Genomic DNA, 18660 nt, shown 5'->3' with positions numbered 1-18660 from the left:
ACTTTCTGGCTTTAAGAAACACTATAAGAAATCAAGAAAAAAAGATTGTGGCAGTCAGTAACGGTTACTTTTTTAGACCAAGCAGAGGAAAAAAATATGGAATCACTCAATTCTGAGGAAAAAATTATGGAATCACCCTGTAAATTTTCATCCCCCAAATTAACACCTGCATCAAATCAGATCTGCTCATTGACATTTACCCTATGCCATGACATTGACCCTATGTGTCTTTTTGCAAGGAATGTTTTTGCAGTTTTTGCTCTATGGCAAGATGCATTATCATCGCATTGTGTTCTGCATGTGTCTGTTTATAATCTTCTCGCACAGAAGAAAAAAAGAGTGTTTACACAAGAGAGAAAAGTGAGAAAATGTTAATGCCTGTTTGAGAAAAGTGTATAAAGTGTGTAGTGAGGGGTTTTACAGCCTTAAAACATCTATAATAATAGCAAAAATAGCGCTGACTACTTTGCGGATTTCCCTTATCACGGGTTATTTTTAGAACGTGACTCCCGTGATAAATGAGGGACCACTCTGTGTGTGTGTGTGTGTGTGTGTGTGTGTATGTATGTGTATATATGTGTATGTATGTGTATGTATGTATGTACACTCAACAAAAATATAAACGCAACACTTTTGGTTTTGCTCCCATTTTGTATGAGATGAACTCAAAGATCTAAAACATTTTCCACATACACAATATCACCATTTCCCTCAAATATTGTTCACAAACCAGTCTAACTGTGATAGTGAGCACTTCTCCTTTGCTGAGATAATCCATCCCACCTCACAGGTGTGCCATATCAAGATGCTGATTAGGCATCATGATTAATGCACAGGTGTGCCTTAGACTGCCCACAATAAAAGGCCACTCTGAAAGGTGCAGTTTTATCACACAGCACAATGCCACAGATGTCGCAAGATTTGAGGGAGTGTGCAGTTGGCATGCTGACAGCAGGAATGTCAACCAGAGCTGTTGCTCGTGTATTGAATGTTCATTTCTCTACCATAAGCCGTCTCCAAAGGCCTTTCAGAGAATTTGGCAGTACATCCAACCAGCCTCACAACTGCAGACCACGTGTAACCACACCAGCCCAGGACCTCCACATCCAGCATGTTCACCTCCAAGATCGTCTGAGACCAGCCACTCAGACAGCTGCTGAAACAATCGGTTTGCATAACCAAAGAATTTCTGCACAAACTGTCAGAAACCATCTCAGGGAAGCTCATCTGCATGCTCGTCGTCCTCATCGGGGTCTCGACCTGACTCCAGTTCGTCGTCGTAACCGACTTGAGTGGGCAAATGCTCACATTTGCTGGCGTTTGGCACGTTGGAGAGGTGTTCTCTTCACGGATGAATCCCGGTTCACACTGTCCAGGGCAGATGGCAGACAGCGTGTGTGGCGTCGTGTGTGTGAGCGGTTTTCTGATGTCAATGTTGTGGATCGAGTGGCCCATGGTGGCGGTGGGGTTATGGTATGGGCAGGCGTCTGTTATGGACGAAGAACACAGGCGCATTTTATTGATGGCATTTTGAATGCACAGAGATACCGTGACGAGATCCTGAGGCCCATTGTTGTGCCATACATCCAAGAACATCACCTCATGTTGCAGCAGGATAATGCACGGCCCCATGTTGCAAGGATCTGTACACAATTTTGGAAGCTGAAAATGTCCCAGTTCTTGCATGGCCGGCATACTCACCGGACATGTCACCCATTGAGCATGTTTGGGATGCTCTGGACCGGCGTATACGACAGCGTGTACCAGTTCCTGCCAATATCCAGCAACTTCGCACAGCCATTGAAGAGGAGTGGACCAACATTCCACAGGCCACAATTGACAACATGATCAACTCTATGCGAAGGAGATGTGTTGCACTGCATGAGGCAAATGGTGGTCACACCAGATACTGAGTGGTATCCCCCCCAATAAAACAAAACTGCACCTTTCAGAGTGGCCTTTTATTGTGGGCAGTCTAAGGCACACCTGTGCACTAATCATGGTGTCTAATCAGCATCTTGGTATGGCACACCTGTGAGGTGGGATGGATTATCTCAGCAAAGGAGAAGTACTCACTATCACAGATTTAGACTGGTTTGTGAACAATATTTGAGGGAAATGGTGATACTGTGTATGTGGAAAACATTTTAGATCTTTGAGTTCATCTCATACAAAATGGGAGCAAAACCAAAAGTGTTGCGTTTATATTTTTGTTGAGTGTATATGTGTGTATATATATATATACATACTGCCATGGCAATTCACAAATTCCGTTCGCCACATCACGAATTCATCCACCGTATGTGATGTGGCGAAGGCTAGAGATCCCTGCTATGCACTGTGTTGGGTTCAGTTTTTCATTATGGTATTGAATATTTTTGTTCAAGGCATTGAATCAAAGTTAGAAGTTTTAGTTTGATTTTATTGTCATGAATATTCTTAATTTTGTTTATTACTTTCTTACAGCAATGCTGCAGATATTAGTGAGTAAAGAAGAAATGCTTCCTGAACAGCAGACCTTTGAATGTAAAGGCATTAAAGAAGAAGAAGAAAAACTCTGCAGAAGTCAGGAGGGACACCAGCTTCACAGACTGACGGAGTCTGATATTTCAAACCTACCTTTCACTGTTGTCACTGTGAAGAGTGAGAATGATGAAGAAAAACCACAGTCGTCAGGGGTTAGTCAAAGCCAAACTGAAGGGACCGCAGAGGCTCTGGCCATCAGCTCAACTGCAGACAGAACACCGATGTCACACGCTATTGCAGAGGAATATGGACGGCAGCAGACAGGCAGCAATTTGAGTCAGTATAGTTGTTTACAACCCATTATAAGTGGCAGGAGTTCAGACAGTTCTGGAACAGAGACTGAAGATAGCTATGATCGAAATCAGACCAGGGAACTTAATTTGGGGTTCACCTCCCTGAAAAACTGTGATACAGGCGTTGTCGATAGCAGGTGTAACATTGGTAGTAAACAGTTTAATTGCTCTGATTGTGGAAAAGCACTTGGTCACATGAGCTTTTCAAAGAAACAGAAGAGAATGCAAGTATGTAAGACACTCTTTCGCTGTACTGAGTGTGACAAAATGTGGAGACAATCAGTCGGCCTGGACAAACACACGAGAATGTTTACAGGAGAAAAACCATTTGGCTGTTTTCATTGTGGTAGAAGATTTGGACAAAAATGTCATCTATATAGACATATGAAAATTCATACAGGAGAGAAACCATTTATCTGTTTTCATTGTGGTAGAAGATTTAGACAAAAATGCCATCTGAATAGACATGTGATAACTCATACAGCTGAGAAACCATTTGGTTGTTCAGTGTGTGGTAAAATATTTAGTCAAAGAAAACAGCTGAAAAGACACATTGGAAATCATACAGGAGAGAAACCATTTGACTGTTCTGAGTGCGGAAAAAGATTTGGACAAAAAAACACTCTGAGTGCACACATGAGAATTCATACAGGAGAAAAACCCTTTGGCTGTTCTGAGTGTGATAAAAGATTTGGGCATAAAAGCAGTTTGGATTCTCATATGATTATTCATTCAGGAGAGAGACCATTTGCCTGTCCAGAGTGTGACCAAAGATTTGGACGTAAAAGTGGTCTAACAAAACACATGATAATTCACACAGGAGAGAAACCATTTGCTTGTTCTGCATGTGGAAAAAGATATGGTGGTATAGGTGATCTAAACAAACATATGAGAATTCATACGGGAGAGAAACCATTTGGCTGTTCTGAGTGCGGTAAAAGATTTGGACAAAAAACCAGTCTGAACACACACATGAGAATTCATACGGGAGAGAAACGATTTGGCTGTTCTGACTGTGGTAAAAGATTTGGAGGTATAGGTGGTCTAAAGAGACACTTGAGAATTCACACAGGAGAGAAACCATTTAGCTGTTCAGAGTGTAGCAAAAGATTTGCTCAAAAAAGCAATCTGGAAACACACATGAGAATTCATACTGGTGAGAAACCATTTGGCTGCTCAGACTGTGACAAAAGATTTGTACAAAAAACGAGTCTGGATGTCCACATGAGAACTCATACAGCAGAGAAACCATTTGACTGTTCAGTATGTGGTAAAATATTTGGAAGAAAAAAACAGCTGAACAGACACATGGAAATTCATACAGGAGAAGAACCTGAAGAAATACCTCTAGGCAATCCCTGGTCACCCAAGTGCCCATGAGTTGCAGATATCCGCAATTAAGGGAACGGTCACAATCTTGAAGACAGCTCCTGGATACAATGTCAGTAATGTTTAGAATGCACCTATAGACCTCAGGTTTTGGGCCCCTTGCACTCTGTAAAAAAAAAAAGACATCCAAGATAAATAAGGTCGCCAAAGGAGGCAAATTCTACTTATGACAGTGATCTCTGTCCAAGTGTACATGAAATATGTTTATTTGTTCACAACTGTTAAGTTGTGCTTGCAGGAGAAATGACAAAACCTTCCGTGTCCTAAAACTCAAAAACTACTAAAGCCTGAGATTTCAATTTTTGCATGGGGAATATTGTATACCTTAAGTAAGACCTGTGTGTGAAATTTTCATTCATTTTTTATTATTCTCAGGGTCATTCCATGCCAAATGGGTCAAATTTTAAATAATTCCCCCCACATGACCCCTTCCAAAAAAGAAAAAAATTGTACTTGTTCCCCTGCCAGAGAAATGGAAATACCCCAAGTTTTAATGAGCCAGCTCATTAAAACTAAAAATTAAAACCACAAAAATCACCAGGTGAGCAATTGATTAAAATATTGAAATTTCAACCATGCAATTATATGGATGTAAAGATGATAACTAAATTTCAAGTTTGGGCAAGAAATATTTCTGTTTTAATTATTTTTTTACAATAGGCAATATTGCGTGAAATCGCACATTGACTATATGGTGTTAAGTCTTAATCAATGGGCTAGAAATGTGAATATATAGTTATTACATAATAACTATAATAATTATACAGTTATTTTAACTTGGTAAAAAAACTGTATTGCTGATGGATGCAACAGCACAGGGTACCCAAATGAATGATAATTTTGACAATTTCCCAGAAAAAGGTCAGGCTATATTTTGAATTTCCCAGAAGGTGGGATTAACTGAACAACCTAATTTCAACCTGGTTTCCCAGAAATAGGTCAAAGAATTTCTGGGAATTCTGACCATTGCCTAATCATATTCTCATCAATCATGGAGGCAAAATGTGCTCTAGGGTTGACTTTGCAAGATGAATGTCATCGAAAGACATTGTGTAAGACGGTTGGCTTTCACAATTTTGTTGATTTGAGTGATGCTGGTGCTCACAAGTACAGTCTGAATGACAGTGATCAGAACAAAGTTGAGTCACTTCTCCCAGGGTTTTTGCACACATAACATGCATACTGATGACAAATATTATTACAGTAGCTGATTTACTATTAGCCTTTTTGCCTGTGCTGTGTCTGCAGAAAACACGTTTTCCTGTACATAACCCAAGAACATAGTTTTCGGACATGATGGCTTTGTACATGGTATACCTAGATTAAGAGCACTTTGTTTGCAAATGTGTGCATTTTAAAGATTATGGAGGAAATATTACTTGTTCACTATGTATTTAACTATTAAATAAATATAAGAAATGAATCATTCAGGTAAGCCTTGAAAGTATTTTTAGATTACATGACATTGTATATCATGTGTTGTTGGATCTGTATTCATAAAATTACAACTTTTCAGAAAAATTAAAAATATATAAATATTTCTTGCCCAAACTTGAAATTTAGTGTATATATAATCGTTACATCCATATAATTGCATGGTTGAAATTTCACATTTTTTATCAATTGCTCACCTAGTGATTTTTTTTTTTTTTTTTTTTTTTTGTGGTCAATTATGGGGTATTTTTGTGAAAAATTGAAATTGCGTAACTTCAATTTTTCTCTTGCAAGCAAAATTTAAGCTGAAATGCAAAATTGAAACATTCTGGCATTGGAACTAGTTCATGAGAGTCTATGCCTGTAAAGAGAAGTGTGGGTTTTTATCCATTTTGATACAGTGCATGCTCAAAGTAAGACCTCGTTTAGAAAATATACAGTTTTTGGCAGTTTTTAAGAACAGTTGGATAAAAAAATGGAGCCAGATATCATTGTTTTGATGCCAAATATGACTTTTCCAGTATGATTTTTGCCTAGGATACTATGTTTGAGGGGTTTCACTTAATTTGGCTAGGTTATATTGCTCTCCAAAGTTGGCCAGAAAGTGCTTTTTTCAAATACGAACAAAAATGCTGCGATTTTGAAACAGCTCCTGTGCCTAAAGTATTAGAGCTGGCTCATTAAAACTTGGGGTATTTCTATTTCTCTGGCTGGGGAGCAAGTGCAGTGTTTTTCAGATTTTTTTTTTTTTTTTTTGGAGGGGGTCATGTGGGGACCACTGGCTGACTTAGCATGGAATGACCCCCTCAGTCATATTTTTGGTGTTTTATTATACAGAGGTACCACAGAGCTCTGTAGAAATGAATGTCATTGTTTTCATCATAAAACCTTCTGCTTATTCTTAAATAAATGGTTATTTCCCACACTAGTGTTTTAGTATGGGTCAAGTGCTGGCAGTCAATATATCAACTTACAGTTGTATCCCTTGCCTATAGGGGCAAATTACATGTTTGATAATGTGACCAGAATATACAACCCCAATTCCAATGAAGTTGGGATGTTGTGTAAAATGTAAATAAAAACAGAATGCAAAGATTTGCAAATCCCCTTCAACCTATATTCAATTGAATACACCACAAAGACGAGATATTTAATGTCCAAACTGATATACTTTATTGTTTTTGTGCAAATATTTGCTCATTTTGAAAAGGATGCCTGCAACACATTTAAAAAGCTGGGTCAGTGGTATGTTTACCACTGTGTTACATCACCTTTCCTTCTAACAACACTCGGTAAGCATTTGGGAACTGAGGACACTAATTGTTGAAGATTTGTAGGTGGAATTCTTTCCCATTCTTGCTCAATGTACAACTTCAGTTGTTCAACAGTCCGGGGTCTCCGTTGTTGTTGTATTTTGCACTTCATAATGTGCCACACATTTTCAGTGGGCGACAGGTCTGTACTGCAAGCAGGCCAGTCTAGTACCCGCACTCTTTTACTACGAAGCCACACTGTTGTAACAGATGCAGAATGTGGCTTGGCATTGTCTTGCTGAAATAAGCAGGGACGTCCCTAAAAAAGACGCTTGGATGGCAGCATGTGTTTCTCCAAAACCTGGATGTACCTTTTAGTATTAATGGTGCCATCACAGATGCTGGCTTTTGAACTTTGTGCTGGTAACAATCTGGATGGTCTTTTTCCTCTTTTGTCCAGAGCACACGACGTCCATGATTTCCAAAAACAATTTGAAATGTGGACTCATCAGACCACAGCACACTTTTCCACTTTGCGTCTGTCCATTTCAAATGAGCTCGGGCCCAGAGAAGGCGGGCCCGAAGGCGGCGATGTTGATGTATGGCTTTCGCTTTGCATGTTTTAACTTGCTCTTGCAGATGTAGCGACGAACTGTGTTAACTGACAGTGGGTTTCTGAAGTGTTCCTGAGCCCACACGGTAAGATCCTTTACACAATGATGTCAGTTTTTAATGCAGCACCGCCTGAGGGATCAAAGGTCACAGGCATTCAGTGTTGGTTTTTGGCCTTGCCGCTTACGTGTAGAAAGTTCTCCAGATTCTCGGAATCTTTTGATTATATTATGGACTGTAGATGATGGAATCCCTAAATTCTGTGCAATCCAACGTTGAGAAACATTGTTCTTAAACTGTTGGACTATTTTTTTCACGCAGTTGTTCACAAAGTGGTGATCTCGCCCATCTTTGCTTGTAAACGGCTGAGCCTTTTGGGGATGCGCCTTTTATACCCAATCATGACACTCACAATTAGTGTCCTCAGTTCCCAAATGCTTAATGAGTGTTGTTAGAAGGAAAGGTGATGTAACACAGTGGTAAACATACCACTGTCCCAACTGTTTTGAAATGTGTTGTAGGCATCCATTTAAAAATGAGCAAATATTTGCACAAAAACAAAGTTTATCAGTTTGAACATTAAATATCTTGTCTTTATGGTGTATTCAATTGAATATAGGTTGAAGAGGATTTGCAAATCATTGTATTCTGTTTTTATTTCCATTTTACACAATGTCCCAACTTTATTGGAATTGGGTTTGTATGTTGTAAGTTCTAATGGAGTCCACACATGTTTGTAATAGTTCTCTCTGACCACTGGAAGTTGAGTGACCCACACATTGATTCAAAAGGGAATAAAATACAAATATTCATGAGTGCAAATTTCAAACATTCAGCTGCTTGAACTTAAATATGAGCTGCTATTACACCAGACTGTCGGAATGCTGTCACTTCTTAATACAATCTACGTGATAGGTTGGCATTTGCTGTATATATGTATGTATATATGTTCATATTCAGTTGGGATTGGGACAGGTTAAAATGGACACAGGGTATTGGCCTACATTTCTGTGTGGACCCTTAAAACCCAGTTATAGTCACAGAATGTAGGTTAATAGTGCTAAATTAAATTATTGCAAATATGTATTTCCTAAGACATTTTGTGAAAATATCAAGTTGAAACACTATAAAAAGCAGGATTAAAAATACTTTAATACAATACTTTAATAACCTTATTTATTAAAATAAAAATATTGTATGTAAATATTGTATCCCATCGTGGAATGGAGCAGTGTTGTTCTGATTGCAGTTGTAGGTGTCTTATTTGTTGCTAGTGATAGTATTTTATTTTTCTGTGTTACATTGTATGTTATACTGGTATACAATTTTTTAGAAGTTATCTGCTTCAGAAATAAAATGTGCTTTTTACTATGGATATTGGCATGCTGAATTCTAATGTGTCAATAAAAATGGCTGATTACTGTTTCCAAGATATTTAAATGTTGCCATTTTGCATTTTTTTTCATGATAAATCACAAACATGGGTCTTTTCATGTTTCTCTAATCGTTTCTATACAGTGCATGAGGAAAGTATTTACACAGCTTCACTTTTTCCACATTTTGTTATATTACAACCTCATTCCAAAATAGATGGAATTCATTTTCCCCAAAATTATACACAATGCCCCATAATGACAATGTGTGAAAACTTTTTTTTTTAATTTTGCAAATTTCATTAAAAAAAAAAATAATAATAAACCACATGTACAATGCCCTCCAAAGTATTGAAGCACATGGTATTTCACACATTTTAATTTGTTTATGCCATTTCAAATACAAAAAAAAATCTAAAATTTTCTTCCGTTAACTCAAATTGAAAGCAAATGTAAACTTGATATTTATTAATTAATTAAAAATATAAAAGCCAAGATTGAGGGTTGCATAAGTAATGGAACACCAGTAAATCTGTTTTATTGCCAGTTTTCTTCCAACAAATCAGGGAATGGATACACTTTATTTACATCAATTATGAAGAAATACAAACAGTATGGCACTTTGTGGTAAATCTGTATGGAGTAGACATTTCTCAAAAACTGAGTGACTGTGCAAGATGGAGAAGAATGAGACCAGACACCAAGGCAACCCAGAAGACGTTAAAGGCTTCTCTGGCTGTGACTGTACTGGAGGAATTGTGCATAGCGCATGTTTTGCATTTTGCATCACAAGTTATACAGCTTCATGATGATGTGGTAGAGGAGGATTTTCTTAGACCTGAAAGTTCAGCTACAATGTGTCAGAAGGTACATCTGAGATACAAGCCTGGATTTGACGTTTTAGTTTCTGAATTTGAAAACATAAATATTATTCAGACATTTCCCTCATACAGACAAAATTTCATACAACAAAAACTCTTAAAAAAAAAAAAAAAAAAAGTCTAAACTTAGCTTTTCCTTTTAGGGAACAACCTGCATGAAAAGCAGAAATACTAACCATAAGGTGACTTTACGTACTCCTCATTAAATTTAAAGTGTCACTTGTAGACAAAGATTGTGCCGATGAGCACAGGAGTCATTTATTTGCTGAAACACAGCCTCTGAGGCTGACTTAGTGGATCATTCAGGCCTTTATTGTCGCTTTGACCGATACTGACAGTATGTAGTAATTGTTGGATACAAGAACTTCTTGCCATTCTGGTCTAAGTGACCAGTCACTGGAATGTGTACAAACAATTGGTAGAAGTTGTCAGAATAGCCGAGCAGTGTAAGGCACTGTGTTAAGATTGCAGTCTCTCTAGGAAGTGTGGGTTCAAATCCCGCTTTTCACATGTAACAGTTTGGTTTGAGTTTTGTGGGTTAGCAATGGTTTGCTGGAAAATATCTTTCGCTCTTAACTTCGGTGGATGTTGTTGTGTGTCAGAATCCAACCAGATCTGTCATTGACTTTGCAAGAAAGTTGTGGCAAAAGGTGATTTCATCACTGAAATAGTTGATTAGTTGATAATTGATCGATTTCAGCCAGCTGATTGGGGAATTTCATCACACACAAAAAACTGCACTGAATTTAAAAATGTGTAACAAATATTTTTCAGACATGTTTCCCTTATATTGACAAGATTTCAAAAAACAAAAACAAGCAAGCCCCCCCAAAAAAGTCATAAATTCAAGTTTTCTCATTGAGGGAATTGAACCCGTCTTCCACACAAAAAGCCGAGATACTAACCACAAGGTGACTTTACATGCTTTTTTGCAATTATTTATTTACATATAAGTGTCATCTGTGGACAAACATTCTGGTCACCAGGGTTGGGTAGGATTACTTTGAAATAATACATGTGGATTACATCTATGTATGCACATACATTTGGATTACTTGTAATCTGATTACTTTTGGATTACATTTCAAAGTAATCCTACCCAACCTTGCTGGTCACATGCCCATCAAAGGCGCTGCCATTCAGCACAGGAGATGTTTATTTTCTGCAACAGAGCATCTGAGGTTCACTTTGTACATCTTTCTGCACTTTGTTGTGGATTGACAGACACTGACAGGCATTCAGTGACTGTTGGATAAATTTAAAAAAATTCAAGAACTTATTGCCGTTTGCAGTCATGTCATTTAAGCCTTTATGATCTGAGGCTGTTTTGTGCAGTTTTTGCTTTGATGACATCTACATGGATATAGCACAGTTACTGTGTCACGCATCATATATACATATATACTTGTAGTTCCTAGGGTTTGTAAGAGTAGAATGGGAGGCAGAGCGTTCAGCTTTCAGGCTCCTCTCCTGTGGAACCAGCTCCCAATTCGGATTAGGGAGACAGACACCCTCTCTACTTTTAAGATTAAGCTTAAAACTTTCCTTTTTGCTAAAACTTATAGTTAGGGCTGGATCAGGTGACCCTGAACCATCCCTTAGTTATGCTGCTATAGACTTAGACTGCTGGGGGGTTCCCATGATGCACTGTTTCTTTTAATTCACCTCTTTTTGCTCTGTATGCACCACTCTGCATTTAATCATTAGTGATTGAACTCTGCTCTCTTCCACAGCATGTCATTTTCCTGACTCTCTCCCCTCAGCCCCAACCAGTCCCAGCAGAAGACTGCCCCTCCCTGAGCCTGGTTCTGCTGGAGGTTTCTTCCTGTTAAAAGGGAGTTTTCCTTCCCACTGTCGCCAAGTGCTTGCTCATAGGGGGTCGTTTTGACCGTTGGGGTTTTTCTGTAATTATTGTATGGCTTTTGCCTTACAATATAAAGCGCCTTGGGGCAACTGTTTGTTGTGATTTGGCGCTATATAAATAAAATTGATTTGATTTGATTTGCAAACGCATATCATGATGCCGACATTATGCTTAGAGTTAATAAGTCACTCTGAGGCTGTGGAGCAAACATTGTGGATTGTTTAACAAAACACAGTGACTGAATAAAATTGGAGGCAAAGAACTGATTGTGTGACACAACATTTGATGTTCATTTCATGATTTTGGTTTTCATTCATTTGCACGCAACAGCGCCATGCAGCAACAGCATGTTAACTGCAAAGTGATCCATAACTGCAACATACATTAATTCACCATGTCAAGAGTCCTAATGGCCACACGGTCCAAGGTGCTGCATTCAGGTTGCGGTCTCTATAGGAGGTATGGGTTCAAATCCCACTTCTGACACACCTGTGCTTGGCTCTTGTTCATGATTTTCAGGGTCAGTGATGATTTCTCAAAATCCTAGTTCCTCACTGAGTCAAAGTCAAATTTGTCATGTGTCTGCATCCTTAACGGATTTTGTGAAAAACTTAGGGCAATGAATTCATCTCACATATGTTTAAGACATACTGACAAGATAAAAAAAAAAAAAAAAAAAACATTAATGCAGCTTCTCCCTGTCAGGGAAATGAACCCCAGTCTGCATTTACTAACAAGGAGTTGAGCCTAAATGCTTCTTGTCAATTTTTTTTTTTTTTTTTGGTCACCTGCAGACGAACATTCGGGACACCAGTCCAACAACTGTTGTCCCAATGAGCACAGGAGTCATTATTTCACTGAAACACAGCCTCTGAGGCCAACATAGTGCATCGTTCAGTCCTGTATTGTAGCTTTGACAGACACTGACGGGTATTTAGTGATTGTGGAATACATAATGAAATTCAAGAACTTCTTGCCATTTAGGACACCAGCTGAGTCCCGTTTTTCTTTTGGTTCGTTCCCACTTCAGGTGGACTAAAAAGTAAACATTTGTACTTGGAAGAACTGCTGAGATATACAGTAGCACAGATAAAAAGCTCAACTCACAAATCCTGCCAGTTTTAAATTTTAGCCCGCTTTTATGTTGGACTATTTAGTCTGAGATTGAGAGCAGTGATTTTGAATGTTGACCAGTCAAAGTGCCTGATTGCATCCCATGATCCCACGGGCAGCACGGTGGCTTAGTGGTTAGCACTGTTGCCTCACAGCAGTCCGGTCATTGTGTAGATTTCCACCTGCGGCCTTTCTGTGTGGAGCTTGTATTTTCTCTGGGTGCTCCGGCTTCCTTCCACGTTTAAAGACATGCACGTTACGTGAATTGGAAACTTTAGAATTGTCCAGGTCTCCCTTGCAAAAGAGATCTTGATCTCAATGGGACTAACCTGGTTAAATTTAACGATCTTTAAAATGGTGGCACACATGGCAAGATGAAATGCATGTGATGGCATCACAAAAACTGTGCCACGAAAGGGAGGATTTTTGCCTTTACTGCTCGTAGATGGAGTAAATATCAAGATTGTCTGCAGACATGGCTGGAATTGGACGGTGAGTGCCACAGCATTCATTCAGGGAATTTAACCAGTCGTCCACACAAAAGGCAGAGATACTAACTACAAGGTGACTTTACATGCTTCTTCTCAATTATTTATTTACATATAAGTGTCACCTGTGGACAAGCATTCTGGCCCCCTGCCCGTCAAAGGCTCTGCCATTCAGCACAGGAGATGTTTATTTGCTGAAACAGAGAATCTGATGTCCACTTTGTGCATCTTTCTGCACTTTATTGGGGCTTTGACACATAATGACAGACATTCAGTGATTGTTGAATAAATCAAGGTATCCGGAACTTTATAAGCCTGCAGTGACAAAGGTCGCCTGCAGGGGCACTAGAATAAGAAGCTTTGAGGCTGTGGCTGCTTCAGCCCCAGTGTTGAAGTGGGGTGATGCTGAGAGAAGCAGGAGCATTATTGAAGTCTTGTAAATAAATGTGCAATAATTCCAGTGCTGCCATTTCATTTCTTAAAGCTTATGAACCTAAACTGAGTTGTACATGGCAGAATTGGCGACGAGGGACCTGGATGTAAGCTTTGAAGAAGAGTTCTATGTCGGTGACAGAACTCCATTGAGATGAAGCACGCACATAGGCAATGGCAACTGCATTCGGAGAAGACCTTTGATTTCACAAAGCGGATGAAGAATTTGACACCTATGCTGAATGGTTACAGCAATTCGTCATGGCAAACGGACTGAAATATGGTGAAGACAAGTGTTTATGATGGTGGTTGTGAAATGGAACCGCACCCTGCTAATGGACATGTGCACCGATAAAACCATCTGAGGGTGATTCTTTAACTACGGGCACTATTGGCCTTGTAAATGTAATTTCCACCACACCATTGCCTTACAATATAAAGCGCCTTGGGGCAACTGTTTGTTGTGATTTGGCGCTACATACATGTGCTCTGATGTCACTGTTTATCTCCATAGAAACTACCCAAACAATCTTTCATACAAACTGTTTAAAGGGACATTACAGTGTTGTGGTGGAAATTAAGGCAATAGTGTGGGACAACTACATTTTGTTTAAAAAAATCACAACAGTTGTATGACATTGAATACCCCAATTATGTTTGATTATTTTACTGATATTTTATTCAGAGATATTTTAAAACATTAGAAAAAAACGTTTCTTTGCCATTCATTTTTATCATTGAAGATCAAAAGTCTGGGTGTGGGACAAGCACTAAACGGCAATATTTGCATATAATGATGCTGAAAAAAGGTGGAAAAAAAAGTCATCATAGACTACTAGAACAAATTTCTTAACACACTTTCATTGTAAAGATAACTATAAAAGTGCGAAATTTTCCCTTTTTTCTGTTTTTCATACAATATGATCAAAGGGCATAATAAGTGCCCGTAGTCTAAGAATCACCCCTGAAAGTAAGATGACTGATTTAATAAGTCTCTTACATATCACTTTTCAAAGACGTAAAGACAAGACCAGAGGTGGCCAAACTGATTGTATCTGTAGACAACAGGTCGAAAAATTTAGATGTATATTAAAGTATATATATGGAGTACAGGTGATGTAAAGTGGTTGTGCATTATTTTACAGGTAGGATTAGTTTCTGTTACTTTATGTTAAAAAGAAATACTTGCAAATTCTTGTGACAATACTACCAGAAGAGTGATTTTGCAGAAGTAAAAGGTTTCTTTTCTCACCAAAATGGGTGCTGCACTGACTACAATTTATTGTCTGGAACAGCCCCAGATTGCATCTCAGAGCTTCTAGAATGGCAGCAGAGTGGCTTAGTGGGTCAAACTGTTGCATCACCGCAAGAAGGTCGTTGGTTTGATTCCCACCGGTGGCCTTTGTGTGTGGAGTTTGCATGTTCTCCCCGTGTTTGTGTGGGTTTCCTTCTACATTCAAAGACATGCAGGGACTAACCTGCTTTAATAAGGGTTATAAAAACAGAATTCAAAACAAAGTGCTTTATTAACGGTGTTTGACTTTTGCCACGTGTGCTCACCATTATGCAACAAAGGTGCATCACAATGAAAATGTGTTGGCAAGTTGTGTCTAAACACATGAAAAGTGTTTATGGTTTTGCCAAAAGAGTGACTGATTCAATCAGTGGGTTCAGGCAACTGAGCATTTGGTTCAGACAAGAGGGTTTAGTGTTTTAGCAACAGAGACAAACTGTAATACCATTAATTTTTTTGAATAATTTAAGTAATTGGAGTTTTCTCATATGATGCAAAGGTCAAAGGTGAGTAGTCACCACACAGGCTTGATTGATAACATTTTAATATGATGTCATAGAGCCGCATCAACGTAATGCAGGAGTGTTTTACAGAATGACCACAGAACACAGCTGACACATTATGGTAGGCGTGTCTGTCCATGCAGAGAAGGAGGAGCCAACATCCAGCTGACTGAAGCTGTCAGAAACCTGGATCAGAGCAGATGAACAGCACCGTTGTAAATCTGGACACCCTGTTGTCCTCAGTTTATGTCCGTCTCTTCTGTCATGTTGATCTTCCAGCATTTCTGCTGCCAAATTGTCTTCATGACAATCAGATTCTGATTCAGGAAAAATGTTCATCTTTAAGACACTCCTTGTTCCACATCCACCATCAACGCTGTCACCGCTGACAGTTTCACCTCTGACCTTACACATATAGCAGCAGATATCATGAACCAGTTCTAGTTAATAACCAGAGCTCACCCTGGTTTATTCTCGCATTTCCCTGCACTAAGCAGGTGAGGAAAATAACATACCCCAAATAAAATTCTTTACCAACAGCTGTAAATTTAGTAAAAGTCATTTTAGTGTTTACCCTATTATAATAAATGGACTTTTGAATGAAACCTGAAGTACCAGCTGAAATGTTGACAGCAGTGTATGAAATGTATCAGGGGATGGTAATTTGCTGGAAATACACTCAAAAATATAAACGCAACACTTTTGGTTTTGCTCCCATTTTGTATGAGATGAATTCAAAGATCTAAAACTTTTTCCACATACACAATATCACCATTTCCCTAAAATATTGTTCACAAACCAGTCTAAATCTGTGATAGTGAGCACTTCTTTGCTGAGATAATCCATCCCACCTCAAAGGTGTGCCCTGTCAAGATGCTGATTAGACACCATTAGTGCACAGGTGTGCCTTAGACTGTCCACAATAAAAGGCCACTCTGAAAGGTGCATTTTTGTTTTATTGGGGGGGATACCAGTCAGTATCTGGTGTGACCACCATTTGCCTCATGCAGTGCAACACATATTCGCATAGAGTTGATCAGGTTGTCAATTATGGCCTGTGGAATGTTGGTCCACTCTTTAATGGCTGTGCGAAGTTGCTGGATATTGGCAGGAACTGGTACACGCTGTCGTATACGCCGGTCCAGAGCATCCCAAACATGCTCAATGGGTGACATGTCCGGTGAGTATGCCGGCCATGCAAGAACTGGGACATTTTCAGCTTCCAAGAATTGTGTACAGATCCTTGCAACATGGGGCCGTGCATTATCCTGCTGCAACATGAGGTGATGTTCTTGGATGTATGGCACAACAATGGGCCTCAGGATCTCGTCACGGTATCTCTGTGCATTCAAAATGCCATCAATAAAATGCACCTGTGTTCTTAGTCCATAACAGACGCCTGCCCATACCATAACCCCATCGCCACCATGGGCCACTCGATCCACAACATTGACATCAGAAAACCGCTCACCCACATGACGCCACACACGCTGTCTGCCATCTGCCCTGGACAGTGTGAATCGGGATTCATCCGTGAAGAGAACACCTCTCCAACGTGCCAAACGCCAGCGAATGTGAGCATTTGCCCACTCAAGTCAGTTACGACGACGAACCGGAGTCAGGTCGAGACCCCGATGAGGACGACGAGCATGCAGATGAGCTTCCCTGAGACGGTTTCTGACAGTTTGTGCAGAAATTCTTTGGTTATGCAAACCGATTGTTTCAGCAGCTGTCCGAGTGGCTGATCTCAGACGATCTTGGAGGTGAACATGCTGGATGTGGAGGTCCTGGGCTGGTGTGGTTACACGTGGTCTGCAGTTGTGAGGCTGGTTGGATGTACTGCCAAATTCTCTGAAACGCCTTTAGAGACGGCTTATGGTAGAGAAATGAACATTCAATACACGAGCAACAGCTCTGGTTGACATTCCTGCTGTCGGCATGCCAATTGCACGCTCCCTCAAATCTTGGCATCTTGGCAAATTTTGTGATTTTCCAGTCAGGCTAGAGTTTGAACCAAGGATCCTCTGGTCTCAAGCCCAATGTTTAACCACTCGACTATGATCGTTGGTATTTTGCCCAAATTTAAAATTTCAAAATTCTGCAATGAAGAACAGAGCTTTGATAAATTAAACAAAACCATCAGAATTAAAATGTATCAGAAACTGGAGGAAAGTAAGTTTTTTGGGTGACTTTTATTGTTTTCCCAACAAACATTATTTGCTTACAACAAAATTAAACATTTCAGTGAAGAAGTACTGTGAACAGTGTTTAAATGAATCAAACAAACAAAAAAAAAATATGAATCTAAAGCCATCAAAAATGAAAGAAGAAATTTTTGGGTGAATTTCATCCTAAAGGCGGCCATATTTTTTTACTAAAATTTTAAATTTCATATTTCCCCAAGGATGAATTGTCAACAGTGTTTAGATAAAGGAAAAAAAAAAAAACAAACCTATGATCATCCAAATCTATCAAGAAGTGAAAAAAAAGGGTGAATTTCATTTAACGCCCACCCCCCAAAAAACTCCATATTTTCCCCCAAATTTGTGATGTTGTGCTACCCTTAGCTCATTAACTACTGTCCAATACTTATCATAGATGCTCTGTAGGCCTGGCTGACTTCAGTGAGATCTTGACCACCTTCTCTGCGAGGGAGATATATTCTGTCCATGCACTTGTTTCTGTATGCAACTTTGTAGAGGGTGAATATCTTCCTGGTTTTTGTATCCAACTTATTAAGGTCACCCTGTGGCCACTCTACTATGCCAAATCCATAGGTTACCACTGGTACTGCAAACTTTATGGCTGTGATCTTGTTCTTTGGTGTCAACTCCGATTTGCAGATCTTTTTTTAAGCGGTTTAGGTATTCTTGTATTGCTCTCTCTCTCTCATTTTCTTATGTTCTATTGTAGCATTTTCTTCCATTCTGGTTTGCTGAGTGGTGTGAACTCAACCACCTGCAGCTCGACATATTTCAGATGAAGGAACTGGTGGTGGACTTCAGAAGACGAAAGACCCGTCGGAACCCAGTTACCATTAATGGAACTGAGGTGGACATTGTGGACCACTACAGGTACCTGGGTGCCCACATAGACAACAAACTGGACTGGACTGTAAACACAAATGCCAAGAAAGGTCACAGCCGACTGTACGTCCTCAGGAGACTCAGATCTTTCAGTGTTTGCAGAAATACATTGCAGATGT

At 39.4% G+C, this 18660-nt stretch overlaps 1 protein-coding gene and 1 long non-coding RNA gene across 3 annotated transcripts in view; one reads left to right on the top strand and one right to left on the bottom strand.

The window, feature by feature from the left end:
• LOC117521451 (gastrula zinc finger protein XlCGF57.1-like) overlaps positions 1–4328 on the top strand; it is a 54480-nt gene extending 50152 nt beyond the window's left edge. For both annotated transcript variants that reach the window (XM_034182749.1, XM_034182748.1), the window contains one exon: positions 2467–4328. In XM_034182749.1, coding sequence (XP_034038640.1) covers positions 2469–4199 — 1731 coding nt within the window. In that variant the 5' untranslated portion in view covers positions 2467–2468 and the 3' untranslated portion in view covers positions 4200–4328. The remainder of the gene's footprint in view (positions 1–2466) is intronic.
• A 3764-nt stretch (positions 4329–8092) lies between these two features.
• Positions 8093–17979, bottom strand: LOC117522477. Its single transcript, XR_004564222.1, has 3 exons — positions 17969–17979; positions 11549–11553; positions 8093–8380 (listed from the first exon to the last, which is right to left on the bottom strand). It is a non-coding gene; the product is annotated as an uncharacterized LOC117522477 (long non-coding RNA).
• Positions 17980–18660: the final 681 nt, after the last annotated feature.

Source organism: Thalassophryne amazonica, chromosome 12 (assembly GCF_902500255.1).
Source record: "Thalassophryne amazonica chromosome 12, fThaAma1.1, whole genome shotgun sequence".
Taxonomy (NCBI): Eukaryota; Metazoa; Chordata; class Actinopteri; order Batrachoidiformes; family Batrachoididae; genus Thalassophryne; species Thalassophryne amazonica.
This window is presented reverse-complemented; position numbering and strand designations above follow the sequence as displayed.